Source organism: Sarcophilus harrisii, chromosome 2 (genome assembly GCF_902635505.1).
Source record: "Sarcophilus harrisii chromosome 2, mSarHar1.11, whole genome shotgun sequence".
Lineage (NCBI taxonomy): Eukaryota > Metazoa > Chordata > Mammalia > Dasyuromorphia > Dasyuridae > Sarcophilus > Sarcophilus harrisii.
Window position 1 is genome coordinate 9442082 of NC_045427.1, and position 21690 is coordinate 9463771.

Here is a 21690-nt window from a genome sequence, read left to right on the forward strand (position 1 = left end):
ATATATAAATAAATATATTTATTATTATTTATTAGGAAGGGCTTCCGGAGGGGCAGCTAGTGGTAACCATAATGCTTAGGCTCAGAAGGTTCTGCCCTAAATGGCGAGGCTACAAAGACTAAAGGGAAACACTCCCTGCCTTCAAGGATCTTGCATTCTATCTGGAAGACAGTATAAGAAAAGAATACAAGATTTCTTGGGAGGGAGGGGGAGTACCTCTAGTTTGGGGTCAAAAGAGATCAGAAAAACTTCAGGCAGAAGGCGATACTTGAGTGTAGCCTTGGCCAGGTTCTCCTGTTTCCCTTTAGCACTTTTGATGTTCTTTTCCTGTATCACATTCTCATAGAATATTTATCTGTGTGGCTGGTGCTGCCCCAGAAGGTCTTGGTCTTCACCGGAAGTGCTCGATGTTTAACTTGATAAACCTATTTCAAGATTAATTTTCTTTTTACATCACCTTTTCTCCCATAGACCTCTCTTCCACATGGAGGAGTACTCCTTTTAATAAATACATTTAATAACTAATAATAAAATAAAAATAAATTTAATAAAATAAATAAAAAAGGAGGAGGGGGAGTTCAGCCATGTTAGCCAACATATCCATTAAGTCCAACAGTATAAGCAGTATTCCTTGTTAATAGCCTAGCACCAGGAATTCAAATCCTGATAATGAAGCCTGACTGTAAACCTGGGCAAGTCACTTTGCCCCAGCTGCCTCAGTTTCCTTATCTGTAAGAGTCGGAGATAATAATAGCACCTACCTAGCTGGGTGGTTGTGAAGATCAAATGAGATATATTTGTAAAACACTCTGCAAACCTCAAAGCACTTCTATCCAAGCCAGCTACTCTAATTAATTAAGTTTTGGCTTGGTCAGTATAATGATGTTACACTGTTTACAATCACTGTGACTGTTGCTTTTCTGGTTCTACACTGGAAGGTACTTTAGTCCTTCCGCATCTAACAGCGATAACAGACATTTTGAAACCTTCAGATTCATTGTTTCTTATGGTCCCATGCCACATGTAGCCGTGTAACAGAATTGTTTTTTTGTTTCCTTAGGGATGGATATTAACTTTGTTCCAGTTCTTTACTATCACAAGAAGGGCTGGCTTAAATATTCTGGTGTAAATGAGGCCTTTTTGTCATCGGGCTCCTTGTGACACAGGCACAGCAGTGGTTTCTCTGGGGTGAAGGCGGTGGCGATTAAGTTACTTTCTTAGCATAAAGCCCAGTGGCTTTCCAGAATTGTATCCACTCTAAATCATTCAGCATTTCCGAGGATGCTGCGATGGGGGTTGAGGATATAAAAATAAAGCCAAAAAACAAATCCTCACTCTCTGGAAGCTTAATTATTGGGGCAAGCTGTTAAAAAAAAACAAGGTCTCCGATGTATTGGGAGATTTAAAAGATTTCAACAGTGATCAGACAAGATCTTGAGGATCTTTAGCCCAAATTTGGGAGGTCACAGAACAGAGCAGGAAAGGGTGATCAGTTCCTCTCGATTAATGGAAACATCCCCATTTCACATTTCAAAATGGTTGTAACTGGCTCCATCTACTGGACTAAATGTTAATATCTGGTCAGAAGAGACTGATAAGAGGCTGGCTTTGTGGACTAAAGAATACATATTAAAGTAATAAAATTAATACATACTAAAGCATACTGAAGAGCCTTGTACTTATGGGATCCTTGTATTAACTCATTTGCAAAGCGAGCCACCTTTCCCCCCACAAAAGAATTATCCCTTATTTTACCTCGATCCCCCAACTTCTGCCTACTTAAGGAGAGCTGCTGTTTCCTGAAAGTTTTTGTAAAGTGCTTTTCTCACAACATGTGGTGAGTAGGGAAAGCGACAATCTCCACTTTAAAGAGGAGGAAACTGAGGCTTCGAGGTGACCAGGCCAGGGCTACATTGGCAGTAAATGGATCCAAATCATCCAAGGCCAGTGTTTTTCTCACCATAGCACAAGAGAATACCTAAGAGAAATAAGAGGGAGGAAATGAGTCTGTGACCTAGTAGGACAGATCACAGAAAGACCCGAGTTAAAATCTGACCTCATATTGACCAGCTTTGCAATCCTGGACAAGTCACATGACCTCTACCTTAGTTTCCTCAACAGTAAAATAGGGCTAATAATAGTACTCCCTCGGGGGTTTTTGTGATGCATTCTGCCCAGTCCTGACACATAGTAGGTGCTTCATCAATCCTTGCTCCTGCCACAGAATGAGATTTGGGTCGTTATTCTGGATTGACCACTGATTCACTGTGAGACCTTTCCCAAGTCATTTCACAGCTCCCTCATCTGTAAATACAAGGCTTTCAACTCCACGGTCTCTTTGAACTCATTTCAAGGGAAAAACCAAAGTCCAATTGATCAGCATCTTCATCAAATGCTTCTAAGTCTGGGAGCCTGATAATTTTTACGTAATAGCAGCATACAAAGGAGGGGGAAAGAAACACCTGGTTCTAAGTGTTTTTGGGAGAGCCCCCTTCTAAATCTATGGTAATTACTTACACAGGGTCTTTTCCTTTCATCAGAATGGGAGTCCTTGAGGGCGGGAGTTGGTTTTGCCTTCATTGTACCCATGTACTTGACCCAGTGCTGGGAACACACTGAGACCTTAATAACACTTGATCCAAGAACAAGTACCCTACCTAATTCAGAGGAACACTCGTGTCCAACGTCATTGACAATGTGAGGATGGAGAGATAATGGCACTTATTAGACAAGCAAAATGGAGAGATGAAATAACTTGCTTAAAATCACAAGAGACAGTGACAGAGACTGGATTTCAGCTCAGCTATTTGGACAATACCACATCCTCTCCAAAGGTGCTCTGGTAGAATTTAGTCCAATGGCATCATTTTAACCCAAAGTACAAGATCCAGAGAGGGGGGAGCTGGGACCCGTCTGGCTCCAGATTCAGAGCTCTTTGTCCTGAAACCCTCATTGGAGCTGAAATTGAGCCTGAATATTAGGAAGAAATTGAGCAACAGGAATAGAGCCAAGGAACAACCTATAGGCTTTATGCTGTTTAGCTTGCTGATCTCCCATGGAATTATCTTCTTAATGGTGATGATTATCAAATCTGTTTATCCAGCCCTAAACTCTCCTAACTACTATCATATCTCCAAATTCCTTTGAACATCTTGCACAAAAAGTCCTGTAAACAGAAATTCAACTTTCCCCCAACCCTTCTACTTCCTGCCTACCATGGATACCTCCTACATTCTTCCAGGCAGGCAGACAGGCTCTCAGTCATCCCTTACTCCTCACTCTGCCTTCTCACACCCCATTTCCAACTTGCCTCTACATCCTTTTTATTCTGCCTGCATGTCATCTCTCGAGCCCCCTTCTTTCCTCTTGGCACTGCCCCTACCCTGTTACAGGTCCTAATCACCTCATTCCTGAAAAGTGCAACAGCTTGGTAGGGCTCCATGCCTTAAGTCTTTCTCCATTTCAGTCTTTTACTCTTATGTCAGTGATCTTTCTCAACAGTAGGTCTGGCCAAGTTATTTGTCCTCTCCTGCTTTTTAGCCCCATTTGATACTCCCTTAACCCAGACCCTGTCCACATTTCTAGTCGGCTTAACCCTTCTTGCTCGTTACATCATTTATCTCCACCTGATTTCCCAGCTAAAATCCCACCTTCCACAAGCCTTTCTGGATCTCTCTTTAAAATGCTTCCTGCACTTTAATAAGCACCTTCTCTCTGCTGAGTGTGCTCTAGATAACTGTACAACAGCTGTTTATATGCTTTCTCTCCTATCAGACCACAAGGTCCTGAAGGGTAGAGACTCTTTTGTCTCTGTATCTCCAGTATAGGAATAGTGGCACATAGTAGGCGCTTAATAAATGCTTCCTGAATTGCTATTTTTCAAATGTCTGTAGAGGCTGTTATGATTAACAAAATGCCAATTTATTTAAAAGTCTTAATGAACTCATAGCACCTTTAAGTCATGGTTTTCTTAATCAAAGAATATTGAGTACAATTATTATAGTGGTATATATGATTTTTTTACATTAAAAAGCACTCTTTTTAAAAAAAAAAAGTTGGCAAGCACTAGTATAGGCAAAGTTGGAGACAAATTCATTAGCTAAATGATCATCATAACACTTTGCTGAGCTCTTCAACAGTCCTGGAATTCCTCAACCAACATCCCAGATCTAGGAGGATTACATAATTGCTCCCCAAATCTCAAACACATGAGATTTAGGAAATGTTCCAGGGTCTGATGGCCATGTTCAAGGAATAGGATCAACCTAGATCTTTGCAGATTTGAATCATTTTGCCTCCAATATCTTTTCTAGAGACAGAGATGTACTGAAGGGTGCTAAACTTGGAAGCCAGGTGATCTGGACTTAATCCAGAATTAATGCCGACCGTGGGAAAATCACTCAATTTCAACCTCATTTAGAAAATGGGGTTACTAATGATTTCAGAATTGTGAGCTACTTTGTCAACCCTAGAGCATTAAAAAAGCATGAAATTATTATTTCTGCTCACTCGGGGTTATACTTAAAGTAATCCCAATCCTAGACTTGATTCAGCTTAGCTTTAAGAAAACCAATGAGAGACAGAGGTAGAGAGCAAAGGGGAGGAAGGAGAGAGGGGGGCAGACAGAAAAGGGAAGAAGAGAGGGAGATAGGATGGGGGTACATATGGGGATGGGAAGACCCAAAAGACCAACTTGTTAAGCTCAGCAATGTGATTCTTTAATTTCAAGGCTTCTACAGGGGTCTTTCATGAAGTCAAATGAAAGCACCAATTCAGTTTTTTAAACATTCACTTTGTCCCTTCAAAGTTTCTCTGATCACGTTTTCAATAGCACTAATTTCTCTTCTTGGTGGCTGCCATTGGTGGGCTCCATTAAGAGCCTGGATAAGAATTTCAGCTCTTTTCTCCTCTTGCTCTCATTTGCCTCCAGTCCGGACCTTAGTTAATCCTATTTTAACTTTCCTGGTACAGCTGGAGGGTCACAGCTAGCAGGACTCCTTGAAAGACCACTTCTCAGTAGCCATCACAAAAAGGTTCACAGCAACCCCACTGTAACCAGGCTGGCTCTTCGGGGACTGCCAGGCTAGCCTGGTGATCACTTATGTGCATCAGAGCAGAGGCCTGCTGGTGAAAAATTGGCTGGTGAAGCACTAACTTCAGCTGTGAAAACGCAGTGGCTCTGCCTTCTCTCCTGGGCTTATGTAGGTAACTTTTTTACACACAGGTATAAGACTAAACTCCTCACATCCATCCACATCATGAAAGGTGATCATGGAAAGAGCTGAGCTCCTCAGATATAGGCCAGGAGAAAAGGAAACAAACTGGGCATGAAGCAAGGATTTAAAGACAGAATTAGTTTTTCTTTTGGAGGCAAGAGCAAGATTCCTTCAGTCCAGTATCAACTCCTTGTTTGAAGTGATGGTAGAAAGGTCTAAGACCATTTTTTGGGGACTATCAGGTTGTTGATCTGTACAGCGAAGATGACATTTGAACAGGTAGTTGTAGGGGAAGAGCATTGTAAAGCTTAAAGCACCACGGGAGCGTGACCTCTAACCTATCATCTGCCCGATTTGGGAACCCTGGGACAGCAGCCAGGACAAACCAGGGGCTGCCATTCTATGAAGCTCTATGGTTTACAAAACACTTGGGACAGCTGATCGATCTCTGGGCCTTATGATGCACCTGTGAGATAGAGCACAGGTAGCATTAGCCCTATTTTATAGAGAAGCAAATGGGCTTCAATGTGGGAGGCAGCTTAGCACAGTGGAATAAGCAAGCATTGACTCTAGAATTGGAGGATCTAGGTTAAAAAATCACCTTTGAGGATTACTCCCCGTGTGTTCTGGAACAGATGTCCCTTCAGCTCTCTGGGTCTTAATTTCCTGATCTGTAAAAATCCAAAAAGACCTGCAAAGACTTTTCTCTTTCTCTTCATCTAGTACCCCATGAGTTGCTCAAGGTTACAAAATATCACATAAGCAGCCGAGAAAGGGTTCCGGCCTAAGATACTGGACGATGTTCCCATTAAATGAATGGGGTACTTAGTACTATGCTCTAGACTCCTTAGAAACAATTTGCTTCAGTACAGAAAAGGAGCTACTGAGGAAGTTACAGCCTTCCTGAAAAATCATCTTGAAGCACCAACGGAAAATGAACTGAATGCAAGGCCAGCTCTAATCTTGGTGGAGCTGTGACCAACCTCAGTGTTAGATGACTGATAAAGAACATGTCAAGAGCAGAGAGCCCAGAAGAAAAAAAGCTGCTACTTGGTGGGATGTTCCTGTAGTGTAGAAAGGCGCTACATTAGACTGACTCTGACAGGAACATTCCTTTGGCAAAATCCAATCGGCTTTTCTGATTTCTTTTTCCTCTTTGACAAATAATGTTACTTGTGTAGGATGAGCCACAAAGGCCCGGGTTCAGGGCTGGAAGGGCCTGTAGAAGTCACTGATTCCCTCATTTTAAAGATGAAGAAACTGATGCTCAGGGAAGTTTGGCGAGTGTCAAAGGTCATAAGACCATTAAATGCTTGACCTGGATTTGAACCTAGGCCTTCTTGACGACCACACTGTTGCCCTCCTCCATTTGCAGGTATCAGGTTAGGAAGTGTGCTTTCCCTAAAAAAAACAACCATGGATCACTCTGCTCTTTTACACTCCCAGAGTGGTTCACACGAGTCAGTGTCTGCTTAGCTGACCAGTGACACTCCTGGACTTGCTTACTGGCACTCAGGCAAGCCTACCCCAGAGCAGTCACGCTCAGAGGAACTGCCAGAACCCTGACCCAGGCCTAAGTCTAAAGAGACTGTCTCCTGGGCAAGGCATCATTTGAATACAGAACAAAAGCAGAAAAATAGCCTTAGTGACTGGGCCAATAAGTAAATATAATAAAAAAGACTTTAAAATGTTACCAAAATAATAAAAACAAATAAAAAAACTTAAATGGCAACTCTCGATATACGTGTTACTTTTTGGTAATCTGCAGTGGAGGCTCTTTGCTCACTGGTCAAAATTTTAAATGCCATCTTGTTTTTAAAATTTCAGGTATGACGTGGGATTTTTAAAAATTCACTGCCACACACACTTCAACCTCATCAACAAAGCGGTAAAAAACACAATTTCTCCCAAAGTTTGCCTGGGAAAGCAATAAAACAGATGGCGACCCTCCCTTGATTTGGTCTGACTAAACGTCGTGCCAACTATTTTCTCTCGTTTGATTTCTATGTATCTGTGGCTGTCTATCTGTCCCCCATTGGTCTGTAAAATATGGTCCATTATAACTGTTAAGTTTCTGTCTTTTGTTCCAAGGAGGGAGGTTATAGTTGGGTTTTAGATTCCAAGTATATCTGCTCTGAGAATAGTCCTCTCTAGATGGGCCTGGAGGAGGCAAAGGGGGATGATTTCCCACATTTTGACAAGAGTAATTCCGCCTGTGTTGGTTCTTCCTAGAAAGAAAAGGCAAAGACAAACTGTCAATAGTGATGTCACAGAAGCTGTGAGAATTCTTAACATTGAGCTAAGACAAGTTATTTCTTCCAGGTATCTAATCAAGTTGCAGATAAACAGGGGGCTGATGCCCAACTGTTCAGTGTTGGAGTGGACCGATATTCTTGCCTGGGCATTTTTCCTCCCTTCCATTCAGTAGGTGGTTTCTTTTCAGGGATCCTTTAATACAGTGGTTCTCTAACTTTTGTTTTCAGTATCTTTATCCTATTAAAAATGATTGAGGATCTCTCCAAAGAGTTTTTGTTTATCTGGATTATATTTATAGACATTTACCATATTGGAAATAAAAACTAATTTTGAATTCGTAGACCGTCTAAAAGGGTTTCAGAGATCCCCAGGATTCTCTAGACCATATTTTGAGAACCACTGCTTTAATAGAAGAGTGTGTCATATGGCTTCCTAAGGTAATTGATTAGGAAAGAAAGCTAAGAAAAACAACATTTAGACATCTCCATTGGACATACCCTCCATCACATGTAGTTTTAGAGGAGAGGGAGGAAGATTTTATAAAATAAGTTTAGACTGTAGCCCCAGGTTGGAAATTAATATACTGTTCTAAACCCTTCACCTGTTAGAAAAATTGCCCAGAATTGCAGCAAAAGCTCATTTGTTTACCTGGGCAATAAGATGAGAGATGCCCCCTAAGATCTTCACAGGGCAAAGCTTTTTGTCAAAGTGTATTACTTTCGGTTTGAGAAAGAAGTGGCACAGTGTAGGGCTTCTTAAACTTTTTCCACTCGTGATTCCTTTTTGTCCAAGAAATTTTTACATGACCCCAGATACTGACAATGAATAATTTCATGATCTTTTCATTCAGTTATAAGACCCAAGATGGGATCACAAACCAGTTTAAGAAGCTGAGACAAAAAGACCGTGCTATCTTCAGGCAATTTCAGCAATTCACAAATTTCTTTCTACAAAACTAGCTAAAGTTCTGTTTGAGTCATAACCTGTTTTGAAGGAAAAAATGTATAAGTGATATAGTACAATGGTGACAGTGGGAGAAGTGATAAGAAGAAGCTGTTCCCAACAACTTTTGATTGGCTTTCCTGACTCAACAGAAGACCCTGGGAAGTCATATGATACATCAGTATGAAAGATCTGTGGGAAAGAAACATTTAGCATAGAAACTTAAGAGACTGTAAAGTTAATAGGAAAGGAGGGACCAGGCTTGGCACATAATGAATTAGTACTAAATAAATGAATTCTGTTTAAACTGAATCATGAGTGGGCCAAATGTCTTCTACAATCACGAAGAAACTTTCATGGCCTTAAAAGCCCAAATGTGTACTTAAAGAGCAAAAGTAAAAACCAATTTATAACCAAACCATTGCTATAGAATTCTATTAGACCTAAGACCAGAAATCCTAAGTGTAGTCATTTAACCTTCACCTCGGTATTTTATCCTGGAAAAGGGGAATACAATATAGTCAAGGCACAATATAAGTAAAACAGAAATATTACAAGTAAACCCCTCCCCTCAAGGTAAATTCAAAATATTGTTCTTTCCTATATAAATGATTTCACTTTAACCTGGAGCTTCATCAGATTTACTGGCATAATAAATCTTCCCATGACCCCCCCCCCTCTATCCTGTACTAACTGTATGACTTGGTGTTCATTAAATAATGAATGCAATATATCTCTATTCTGAGGCAGGCTGTCAGCTGCTCTCCCATTCTGCAGGGCTCAGCACTGAGATACAACAATAGTAGACTACACTGTCCTTTTCATTTTTTTAAATGATTGGCTTTAATTATCTCATTTGCTTCAATGTTTATGATTTAGGAGTAAACAAAAATAGATAAGTACTTCATAGTTTTAGGCAGTAACAATTTCTTTACCAAGAGGTAAAGCATCCACAGAGAACTCTTTAAGTTTGTGTGAAGGCTGGCCCTTTGGCATTATGCTTATTTACTAAGTTTGGGTTTTACTTTCATGTTAAAAAAAAAAAGGGGGGGGGTTGGGGGGAGGGAAGAATATACCTGGATGACTGGTAGAAATCTCGGGGCTGTGAGTGGAACTCTCGCCGATGGGATCGAAAGTCTCTAGGCTGAGAGTAGAACTCGTGGGTCTGGTAGTGGAAGTCTTCTTGGGGCTGGGGTCGGAAATCTCGGGACCAGTGGAAGGTCCGTTTGGGTTCATGATAATCAGTTTCATGGGTGTTATAAAAGTTTCTCTTCTTGACAAATGATGATTCTTCAAAATGGGCTGACCTTAAAGTACCGTCATTCCTTAAAGACAAAATTGGATACTTCATATAACTGATGCCCAAATTAATGAAGTAGGTTTTCTTGTTTTTGCTTAGAATTTGTAGGCATGTTAAAAAACAAATAAAACTCCCTCTTCCAGTCTGTTACACAAAAGAGTTACAGGACTCACTTTCTGATTGGTCCATGCCGGAGATCATCAATGTAATTCTGCCTTTCTATAGCATGTCCTCGACATCTATTGAACACTAAAGAAAAGAATAAACCAAGCATTTTTCACCCAGGAAATTCTCTGATTATTCCAATTTCTTTTTGTTTTCTCTCTAAAGCCCAGAATGGCTTGCTTTTCAGGATTTAGACAAAGTGCTCACTTCCTTGTCTCCCTTTCCCCCCCACCTCGGTTTCTCTGTCTCCCATGTGTCCAGGCTTCTAAACATGTTACAGAAAGATCCATTAAAAATAATAAATTCAAATTTCATACTTACAATCTATTGCATCATTTGGCTTCATGCCTTCAACGTCAATCAAATACCTGAATAGAACAACACAATACAAGTCAGAGATCAGAGATCTAATGATGGGATAAAAGGAATGGTTAAGTCAACAAACAGTTGATTCTGGATTGTTTGCAAGCTCGCATTAAAAAGCTGACTCATATTCATGACACAGCCCACCCAGCCTCTGCCCCTGGGCTTAAGAACTCACCGGCAAACAAGATATCCTGTTCTGTTTAAACCATGTGTACAGTGGACTCCAATAAGTTTGTCTATAAAATGGGAAATTTACAATTAAGGGAATGATGCTTACATACTAGCATTAAGACAAATAGCACAGTTATCTTTCTCCAAGGCTCAGCTCAGGTGCCACCCCCCACAAAGCCTTCCTTCATCTCTCCCAGCTGTTACAGCATCGGCTCTGGCAAAATACTTTGTGTATTTCTTATACTGTGTTGATGCATCTGTGTTCATGTAACCTTCTTGAATCCAGTACTACAGTAGGGGCTGAACAGAAATGTCTGCCCCACAATCTGATAATCTGCAATGCTGAAGAACACCTGCTAGTTGCTCTCAGCCTGGCAAAATGAAGATGGATGCCTCTAACACAAACTAGAGATCAAATGACTACAGGGGAGTAAATACACAATTCATTCCACTCTGCTGCTGAAGTGGGTGACTAAGTATTCATGGGGATACGATTAGGAACTGAGCTTGTGATTTCCACAGAAGAAGGAATTGCCAAATAAGGAAACTTCTTTTGCCCATACACCTTTCCAGGTACCAAAGTCTTAGCTGCCTTGAAGGAAGCTGCAAAGCCACAGTCAGAAGGCATTAGAGTAGGGGTTTCCTGGCTTCAGTCCCCACTGTTTCTGCTACCTCTCTCTGCCATCATGCAGAGCTTCAGGCCTATGCCATCCACAAATCATATACAATTGATCTTTTTCATCCTTGTAAAGGCTGGGTCTGCATATGAGGTCCAATAAAAGGGAAGGGACCAGAAGGAAGCTCTATGATTCAAGGGCTTAAGTAGGCTCAGCAGGTACATCTTCCCGAATGGGGGAGAAGTGACTTATTTAAGTGGGTGCCACATGTAAGAATAGCTACTCCCTGGGAAATGGTACAAGGAAGAGATCCCTAGAGAGCAGATTTAGAAAAGATGAACAGGAGAAATTTAAAAGGATAGCAAAGTTCCCAGATGAAGTATTCAAAAGCAAAGAAGCCCATTACTTATGGTTCTAGGGGCAATACTGATAGTTCCACTTAGAAGAGGCTGGCAGTGCCAGTGACACATTGCAGACCATTTCCTAATGCACAAGAATGCATCCTAATGCACAGCTGATTCATGGGAGAAAGACTGAAGTCACAATGAAAATGCATGGAGATCTGGAATTACAGGAAGGGCCCAACCAAAGGAGACCCTGATTGAGCATAAACCTACCTGGGAAACCCCCTGGGCTTATAACAAAGAAATATGAGACCAACCTTCATCAGAAGGGGATAGAAAAGAGCAGGATACAAGGAAGAAAATCAGCTACTGTGATAAAAATGCAATGGCACTACAAGCAAAGAGATGAAAGAAAAATTCTCCTCTCATAGTCCTTGTGCATCTCCTAAGGACAGGGACTGAGAAGTGCCTTTACAAGACAAACGGATGACTTATTTCAGCTGAATAATGTCCTGGAACTAAGGTCTCTGAGCTAGAAGTATCTCTGGGGACCTCTCACTTTCAGAGGAAGAGATGGAGAACAGAGACAGGCTGGTCTCTTTGCTCTCTTCCCTCCTGCCTTTGGTCTGATCTGGCATTTCTATGTGCTGAAACCCCCAGCAGTGGAACCTGGCAAAGGAAGAGAGTCACCCTTTCCTTTTCCTTCCTTGTTGAGACCTTATCATAGCTACATTTCTTTGGACTGAGGTTGTCTGGCACACTTCTCTTTGAACTTAAATGTCCCTAAAGAAATCAATAAGTATTTTTTGGAGTCCAATAAATGTACCAGGACCTGTTTCTGAGGAGAAACCTTTGTGTATCCCTGAGTACAACTTGCCTAAGAGACTATAGCTGGGTTAAAGGATGCTGTTCACAAGGGACACGAGCAAAACTCTGGTCTTGTTACCTGAACCTAGGAGGTAGTGGCGGCCACTGCTGTTGACACCTAGATCAAAATCTACCATCCAATGGGCTACTCAAGCTATCCCATTTAGAGCAGAGACTCCCTGAAAGTACAAGGAATAAGAATGGGTCAAGAAGTATAAAGGGGACCAAAGCTTTCAAAGGGTAGTGATGTAGCCAGCTACAGGTTTAAGTGAATTTATGAACCAGTAAGCCTTTCTGGAATGTTCCTTTTACTTAAAATAAAAGGCTTTCTCTGTAAATTCATTCCTTTCTTTCTCCTTACCACACTCATGGGTAAGCTCTACAGTTCCTTCCTGCTCTTAAGAGTCAATGATGCCTAGACTCCCTCCTGCTCCCCTCCAAGATATTTTTCCCTTGTCATTTCCTTCATCCCCACTTTTCTAGCTGATCAAAAAATGAAATTAAAATTTGCATATGTATGTTTTGAATATGTGCTTGTTTGTGAGTAAATTTTCATATTTCCCTGTCATATTTTACTCTGAAAAAAAAAAATCCAATATCTCCCCTTGTACTTTGTATTCAGTGAAATAATGCAAACCCAAGGCATTTATTTCACCCCGTATGCAGGGCAGGCACATTAACAGCATATCAAACCTATAGTTTGGAGAAACAACCTGGCCCAAAATATTACCCGAGAAGGCCAAATGATGGGATCATTATTCTGTAAAAATTCGATTTTTTCTTAGATTTCAAAGTTCTTTCTGATTCTCTCACATCTGGTTTCCTTAAGCATCGTACCTTTATATAAATACTTACTTCAATATAAGAAATTGTTTTATGTTTCCTATTTTTAATTTATGAGAATCTAAAGTGGTAAAAGGATACCTATCTCCTCTAGGTTTACTCATACAATTTCTATGGGTTTATCTTCATTTGCCCCACTTTGCACTGTGACTTTCATGTGACCCAGCACAATTCTTCTAATGTTGATAACAACAGACAGAGGTGGAGTTTAAATGCACCTTCCTATTCAACATGGAAAGTGAGCATGGGAAAATTAGATGGCCCAAGAAAAAGTTAAACTCACCATTATCTTGGTTTTCTTTCAAGAATTTATTCACAGCACATTTGAATTTATAAATTGTGTCATCATCTGGCACCTGGTGTCCAACGGTAAAAATCTTTAAGTAAGGAAGAGCCTCTGGCAATTCCTGCAAATCAAAATCAGGGTGGGGAGGGGGAAAGAGGGAAATCATGTTACTCTTTCCATCTCTTTCTACAAATGAATGACAAAAGTAGAAAGAATCAAAAGGCAAGCCAGAAAGCTCTTATCTCAGGGCCATTTGTCCAAAGTCTGCCACACCCAAGCAACATTGATTGTCACTTACTGGCCCCAGGAACACTCAAGCCAAATCTACCCAAACCTTGTTTCCCATAAAGCTTGGCTCAAGTGCCATTTTGTCTACATGAGGCTGTTCTGCTAAGGCCTATGGTTTGATTACCAATTAAAGAATGGAAGGCACCAAGGGAAACTTTGCTGCCTCTTGGAAGAACAATGGAAAGCTTAGGCTTCCTTAATTTTGAGAACTGACCACGCATTGATATTTTACTTTTATCTGAATATCTCAATGGTTCCACAAAATTGACTAAGCCTTTTTTGGCCTTGGAATGTGACATGGGAACACCACAACAATCTGATTCCAACGCCCTGTCCTCTTCTTGATTCTGTGTTTCCCAGTTCTGATTCTGTTCCTCTGCTCTCCAGAGCATACTGGAGTCTGTTAATGGGGCTCTCCTAAGTGGTCACGTGTTAATCTAGAAAAGAAATGTGTTTAGGCCATGATGGAGTATGGTAATTACTTTCTGATAGTCTGATAGTCTAAGGGCTTCAGAGGCAGAAGAAACTTCAGCAGGTATGTGAGCCAACCTGTTTACTGATGAGAAAGTGAGGATGAGGAAAATGACTCCTCCAAGCTCACTGAAGAAATAAGTCATCAGGAATGGGTTTTGAACTCAAAGCCCAGAAATGTAAAGCTTACAAAAAATGTAAGCTTAAAGGCAGTGACTGTTTCTGGACCTCTAGCACAGTGCATAGCAAAAAAGGCTTACTAAGTATTAGTTGCATTTCTACTGAATAATTTTCACCCAATGTTCTTAGGGTCACCAATCTTCCCTCCCTGTACACTGACATTTGATTCTCCTAATAGGAGCACCCAGAGGAGAAATGGCACCATTCCTGAGAGACTCTCCTCCCTAAAGCCAAATGATGTTCCCTTCTCTCTCCTGCCCTGTTCTCATCTTTATCATGGTCACTCTAGAGGCAGAGCTGTGAGGATCAGAAGCAGGAGATGAAAAGAATGAAAATCCTTTATTCTTGCTACTCCCAAATGACACTGGTATTGAGTGTTTTCTGAAGTGGACACAAAAAGGGTTTCTTCAGTTTCCTCTGAGTTTTCAAGGTTCAGCTAAGAGAAGCTTCTTCTTTTCAAAAAGAGAAAGCTGGAAGTGCCAGGATGCCATATCCCAAAACGGACTCAAGATTGTTGCCCAACTGTTAAAACTGAAAGATTGGAAAACTGGAATTAGGGCCACTTCCTGATTTTCATTTTGACAAATGTCATGAAAGATGCCCATGTCTGGAGACATCATCTAACCCTCCCTGATGGTAGGTGAAAGTGCTATCAGTCTAGGATTAACTGACACGGAAGTGGTAACACTTAGCCAACTGCTGGATTCCTGGTGTATTTTCAGCAAAAAGACCAGCCTGTTATTCTCAATTCGGTCAATGAAAAGATCTCACTCACCTCTGGTTTATAATAGCGCTGAGTGTATGTTAAATCAATGATCAATCCAAGCTCTTCATTCTGTTCTCGTATTTTCTTAACTAGATCCAAAGGGGAAAAGCGTTCTTCTGGGGCAAGTTTTTCTTCAAAACTCTGTTAAGAACAAGAATAAAAAAATGACGACAAGAACAGCACGAGCACCTATACTGGGGGGACATTTTCACCCAATATTTCCCAGATTAAGACCAACAACCTTATGAGGTAGAGAGAAAGGCATTATTGTGCCCATTTTACACAAGAGGAGAACTTTAGTTAGGCCATGAAACTGTTAAGAGAGAGGAAGGGCTCAAACTCAGCTCTTCACACTCTTGGTTCTTTGGAGCCCATCATGATGCCCTTCTCTGCCCACTATAGCTGCACAATCTCCCTCCTCTGAACTTTACATGGTCTGCATCACTCAACTGACACTCGTGTATTGCTTTTTATTGTTCATTGTATTAAACTTACAAGGTGACACTGAATTAAAGAAACCACAAAGCCACGCAAAATCCATTCTCCTCACTTTCCTGCCACAATGGATGTAAGTCTTGTCTCTTGAGTTAGCCTGCAGGTGCCTAGGGAGGAAGAACCACATCTTACCCATCTTTGTATCTGACAGTGCTTTGCCTGGAGTAAGAGTGAGCCTTCATTTTATGCATCACTCAGTTGGTGGCCATTCTAATAAAAGCGAAGGCCTGTCTTCATGACATTCTCACTTCTCTTAACCCATTCTATCTATTTGATTTAGGGCAGCCAGTTCACACAGTGGTTAGAATGCCTGGTCTGGAGTCAGGAACACTCGAATTTAAAATCTGGTGTCAGACCCTTATTAGCTGGGTGACCTTGGGCAAGTCATTTAACCTCTTTGTCCAGTGTCCCTCATTTGTAAAATGCAGTGGAGAAGGACATGGCAAACCCCTCGTATCTTTGTCAAGAAAACCCCACGTGAGTCATGAAGAATCAGATATGACTGGAACAATTGACTGGTATATAGCTAGTCTCTCTTTGTCCCTTCTCAAGCTCTGCTCCCCCAAATTCTTGCTGGCCTCTTATATTCTCTGGAACATCCATTCTATGTCACATTAACTGCTTTTACAAAAGCCTTAGAGCTGTTACACCATCGGCACTGTGGCCCGGCCCAGAACCCTCCCTCGGGGAGACAGCTTCACCCCTTCCTTCCCTAACTTTACCACCTTTTCTGTCACCCTCTTACCCCATCCTCTGTCCTCTACCTCAACTCCTCTGACCACCTTCATGCTTCACTCCTGTCCTCCAGAGGCGCTAGCCAACCTTGGATTACTTTCACTTAAAATTGTTCTCTACCAATCAGCCAATAAGCATTTCTCCAGCATCCTCTGTGGGGCCAAGCATAGAGATAGTCCACAGGACTTGGAGACTCTTGAGCTGAAACCAGGGACACTAAGAGGCAGAGAGGAGGAGGGAAAGCAGGTCAAGCATGGGACACCACTATGGTAAACGCCAAAGACAGGAGAATAATGTCCAAGGAATACCAGGTAGGCCTGTATAACTGCATCACAATGCACGGAGGGATGTGTAAGAACCCTGAAAACATAGGAAGGAGCAGGGCTTTATGCAAAGAGTTATATGTGTCTGATGTCTTGTATTTGATGTGACGGAATCCAACTGAACCAGCTGGATGGGTAACATGATTATGTCCCTTGGGTTCAGGAGCCATAGAATAAAATTGAGATTAGGCTTCCTGGCAGCCACACGTCCTCAGACAAGGGCAGTCTCCCTGGCACACAGTCTCCACTCTTACTCCCTGTGCTCTCTAGAAAGAACAAGGGCCAGGTTACTACTCCTAAATGGGACTAGGATTCTTAATAGCAATCCTGATGGACATGGGGTTGTGAATTCAGATTTGAATGCGAAGGCTGAAGGTCACATGCTTGTGCCTCAGGATAGGCTCTCCTCCAGCCTTTCAATAAACCCAAGAAGGTTGTGTATAGGACCCTGGCAGAGCTCATGGCAGGTAGGATTTTTTTTACCTTACTAATGAGGGTAAAGGCTAGAGCCTGAACCACAGGCCTCAGCTCTAGGAACTTTCCTCTACTTCTATTCCTTAGATACATAAGCTATTGATTAAGGCCAGGATAGAGCTTCAGATCTGCCATACCCCAGTGACAGGGAATAAATTCCAATTGTGGTCAAGGGAAAGCATTGTGCCCTTTGCTCACAGGTGGCTATGTGGGATCAAAGTGAAAAATAGGATTACAGAGAAGAGGTGAGCCTGGATGAAGAAGATACAAATTATCTGCATAGAAATGATAATTAAAGCCATGGAAGGAAGTTGATAAGATCTCCATGGGAGATTGCACAGGAGAAAAGAAGGTCCAGGACTGAGCTTTGGGGAACACCCATATAATGGATATAACATGAAGAAGGAACTAACAAAGGAAACTGATCTATCTTAATATCTATCAGGATGATAAGAGAGAAACCTAAGGAAAATCTAGGGAGGAAAAGCATCCAGGTGGTGGTGATCCAACTGGATTGAAGGCTGTAGACAGGTCAAAGAAAATGAGGCTGAGGAAAAGGCCAACAGATCTGGCAACTCAAGAGGTCCCTAGTAATTTGGGAGACAGCAGTTTCAGTTGACTGATGGGATTCACAAATTTCACATTTCTCCAAATTCTTTCTTAAGGTACAATTTCTTAATCTTCCTACATTTATATTCCAAACGGTTTCTAGCCATTCTCCAATTAGGCAGCAGTCACTTTTTTCCAGTCCTCTACTAACATAAGAAAGGAATGGTATATAATGGGGCCTATCTGCATCGGTGGAAACAGTTTTCATACTTCTGGAAAAATCACAGGCTTATTCTTCCTTTTCACCCCCAAGTTCAGAAATGTTAAGCGCCGATGGCAAATCTCTAAATAAATGACAAAACCATCAGCTATATGTTGTCCACTCAGACTTTCAGTTTTTAACCAAGACTATCTATGGACTATTCCAAAAGTTGCACCTTTTATGTGGGTAAATACAAAATATTAGTAATCTTCCATTTAAGGGAAGTCTTCTCCACAAGGGATATAAGATCATTTACAAGAATATGTGAATGAAAGAAAGTTTTATTTTGGAGGGAATTCCTGAGATGAGATGTAGAATTATCAGAGGCACAATTGTAGTTAAACTTGTATGAAGTGTCCCTCACTTTATCAGCAATCCTCATACATTCAGAGACTTAGGATACTGTGGAAATTAACACTGAATTTCTTCATAGCCAACTTATTTTTTCTCACTTTCTACATCACATTTATTTTCCTTTTCACATTCCTTCCCCATCTCGTAATAAATTCTAGCAAAAACAACATAATTTTCAGATTCCATGCTGAGAATGTGGCTTTACTACATCAAAACATAATTTCATCACTGTGGTCTATAGTTCTATTTCTGAAAAGAAATCCTATTTGCTTTTACTAACCTGTTTTAATGGAACTTTAAAAGCAATGAAACGTGTCCCAGGCATCCGCTGTCCAACTGGGAGGTAGTCTTTCCACCTAGAAGACAAATATTTGCACATGAGGCTAAGTAACCTGAAAGCTGTGGAATGAAAGACTGTGTTTTATAGACTGTCCACTTTTCATGGTACTGCTCTCTGGACACTGTCAAGACCAATGCTCTTATTTCCTGTTTATTGTCATTTTTGCGTCACTCATTAACATCACATATGCTAGGGGAGTGGTAGGGGTTTGATGGTAAGAAAAAAAAATCTGATGGAAATGAGACTGATTGATCATTGCTCACCAGAGTGGATAGCCACACGCAAATCTGACTCAATCTCTACTAGAGAAAGCTGTTGGAAATATGACAAAAAGGAACGGTTACACCCAATACACAGCTACCAACTAATGCAAACATGACTGGATTAAGAGCTGACTGAGATTTCCAGCTCAATCTCTACTTGAAGTATAAATCCTATCAGCAACAATTCAAGCAAGTATCCAGTCATTCAACCTTCTTTCAAGGGATAGGGAACTCATTATTACACCAATAATAGCGTTCTACTTTGGGACAGTTCTCACTGTTCTAGGAGCTGGGAGATAAAATAGGGACCGAAGTAAGTTTGCCTATAGCATCCACTTTTGGTTCTCCCCTCTGATACTTGACAAAATCAAGATGTTAATCTTCTGATGAAACTTCTCAATTACTTAAAGATGGGGATCATGTGCCTCCTAAAATCAGCAGGGAATTAGGAAGGGAACTTTGCGGTGAAGTCAGCTAGTTGTAATTTTTGCCAAAGGAATGCCTACTTTGGGCTTGTTCTGGCTCAAAGTTAGTACAGAACCTTGGCAGGGAGGGAGCAAGGGAGGATTTGGTCTTGTCTATACTTGAATGAAAAGAACTACTCCAAAATAACCAGCAAATGCCCCGCCTTCTCTCCTCCCACCTTTGAGGGCAGTCTTTGGGAAAGCAAGGCCATTATCTTGGTCAAGAAACCCTCAAGGCTAGGAGGCAGACCAAATTGTGGCCCTTCCCTGGGGTTTGGTGCAGAGATCTCCAGCGCACTGAGAGGGAGCAAGTTCTCCCCCAAGACTGATATGTCAGGACAGGAAAGGAGGGAAAAGGAAAGATAGGGATGGGCAATGAAGGCCTGGCTGCATACGTAAGAGCGGGCCTGCTTCTAATCCTCAGAGATTTTCTTCTCAATCACAAGCTGCCACTTGCTGAAAAGGGCTCTATTCTCCAGAGTTCAAGAGCTTCCAAATAACCCCTACAACATGTGTAGACAAACCCAATCTTGCCCAATTCTAATTGAATCAACTACTCCCAATTTCTTCTATGGCAGGAAGCACGGCCAAGTTTTAGGAGAGCTGGCACGGGCGTCGAGGGCCCTGGGATGCCAACAGGCCAGCTCCTTCCCACCTGTGTGATCTCTAACCTCCTCGGGCTCACTTTTTTCAGTGATTTTCATGCTGAATTTCATGCTGTACTCCATTTGTGGCCCCTACAACGTTATCTCTTCTGGTTCTATATTGTGCTGAAATTAAGTGAGACTGAAACTATGGTTATGGACACTCCCCCGGGAGAGACGTTTCCAGACCTGCGGCCTGTGCAGGGCCGGGACGCCATCTATTACCCAGCTGCCCCCCAGTTCTGTGGCTGAAGGAGACCAGCCTCCTGTCTCTCGGCGATGTCTCAGAAGGACGCACCCTCAGGCCGGGCTCTGGACAGGACGGACCCAGCCAAGGCCGGCCTAGTCCGAGGGCCCCCCAGCCTCACCTCCCCAGCGCGGCACAAACGGCAGGCGGAGAGCCCGCCGGGCCAGCTCAGCGGCCTTGAATGCAGGACGAACGGTCCCCACCCGGAGGGGGGCCGGGGGGGTCAGCCATCCCTCTCCACCAGGTCACGTCACCGGCCCGGAGGCTGCGACCACCGGGGGCGGCAGCGCTGGGATGCGGCCCGCAGAAGGGGGGGGGTCTGTGCCCGGGAGCCGCATCCGCGGCGTCACTTACAAGGACCCGGCGGAGCAGCTGGAGAACCTGAAGCCGGCGGCGGGGGCGCCCAGCCGCTCAGACTTACGGGGGGGGGGGCGCCCCTCCGCGAGCCCCTCCCAAACTCAGCCTCGGGGCCGCGGCCTGCGCTGGGCAAATGAGGAACCCCAAAGAAAAGGGAGCTGCCCAGGGCTCCAGACTCTCCTTCCCGGGCGCGGGCGTCTGATCCCGCGAGTCTCGGCCCTCCCTGTCCGGGCTGCGGCCTCACCTGTCCGGGAGGTGGTTCACGCCCTTTCCCCGCCCGCTGCCGCTGTGGCCCTTCCCGGCGGCTCTGGGGCCGCCCCAGCCGCCCCGCGCCTGCTGCCGGCGGCTCATGAGGCCTTGTGCCGCCGCCGCCGCCGCCGCCCGCAGCGCTCCCCGCGTCGCCAGCTCAGCTCCGGGACCCGCGCCCAGCCGCGGTTCCGGCCTCCACCGGGCCGCACCGCGCCTGCGCGCCCGTCATCGCGCGCCTGCGCGGCCCACGTCGTCGGCATAGAGGCATCCCGGCTTCCGACGGAATGACGTCATCGCGTTTCCCTGCGCGCCTGCCCAGAGAGCCAGCAGTTCGGTGGAGCTTGCAGCGCTCTCTGGTGGAGCCTAACTGCGTGTGCAGGGGCCGCTCTCCGCAAAAGATAAAGCAAGGGACCCTAGACCCAGATATGCGAGGGGCAAGATAGTACCTGTCCCATCTATAACTAGGAGAAGAGTTTTTTTTCCCTTTATTAAAGCTTTAATTTTTCAAAACATATGCATGGACAATCCTTCAATATTAACCTTTGCAGAACCTTGTGTTCCAATTCCCCTCCCCCCTCCGCCCCCCCCCCCTCCGCCCTGTGGCAAGTAGTCCAACATATGCTAGACATGGTAGCAGTGTATGTTAACTCCAGCATGGGCGTACATGGTTATACAGTTATCTTGCAGCACAAGAAAAATCACATTAAACCAGAGAAAAAGGAGGAAGGAAATCAAATGCGAAAACAACAAAAAGAGTGAAGATGCCGTGTTGTGAACCGCACTCAGTCCCCCCAGTCCTCTCCGGGTGCAGATGGCTCTCTTCCTCACAAGGTCGTTGGAACCGCCTCAGTCCTCT

At 43.1% G+C, this 21690-nt stretch overlaps 1 protein-coding gene across 1 annotated transcript; it reads right to left on the reverse strand.

Moving 5' to 3' along the window:
- Positions 1-3902: 3902 nt before the first annotated feature.
- Positions 3903-20961, reverse strand: DUSP11 (dual specificity phosphatase 11). The gene is made up of 9 exons (XM_031949638.1): positions 20830-20961; positions 18551-18626; positions 15088-15219; positions 13371-13494; positions 10421-10481; positions 10201-10247; positions 9888-9963; positions 9491-9739; positions 3903-7444 (listed from the first exon to the last, which is right to left on the reverse strand). The coding sequence occupies exons 1-9, from the start codon at positions 20934-20936 to the stop codon at positions 7183-7185; spliced, it is 1134 nt and encodes a 377-aa protein (XP_031805498.1). The 5' UTR covers positions 20937-20961; the 3' UTR covers positions 3903-7182.
- Between the last annotated feature and the right edge of the window lie 729 nt (positions 20962-21690).

What these genes read in the sequence shown, in the direction of transcription:
- DUSP11 (XM_031949638.1), bottom strand. Translation starts at nt 20,936, where the DNA reads ATGAGCCGCCGGCAGCAGGCGCGGGGCGGCTGGGGCGGCCCCAGAGCC. An exon ending in TTAAAGTTCCATTAAAACAG is followed by an intron (nt 15,220 to 18,550) that starts GTTAGTAAAAGC and finishes TGTTCTTAACAG; the next exon opens with AGTTTTGAAGAAAAACTTGC. An exon ending in ACAGGATATCTTGTTTGCCG is followed by an intron (nt 10,248 to 10,420) that starts GTGAGTTCTTAA and finishes TGTTCTATTCAG; the next exon opens with GTATTTGATTGACGTTGAAG.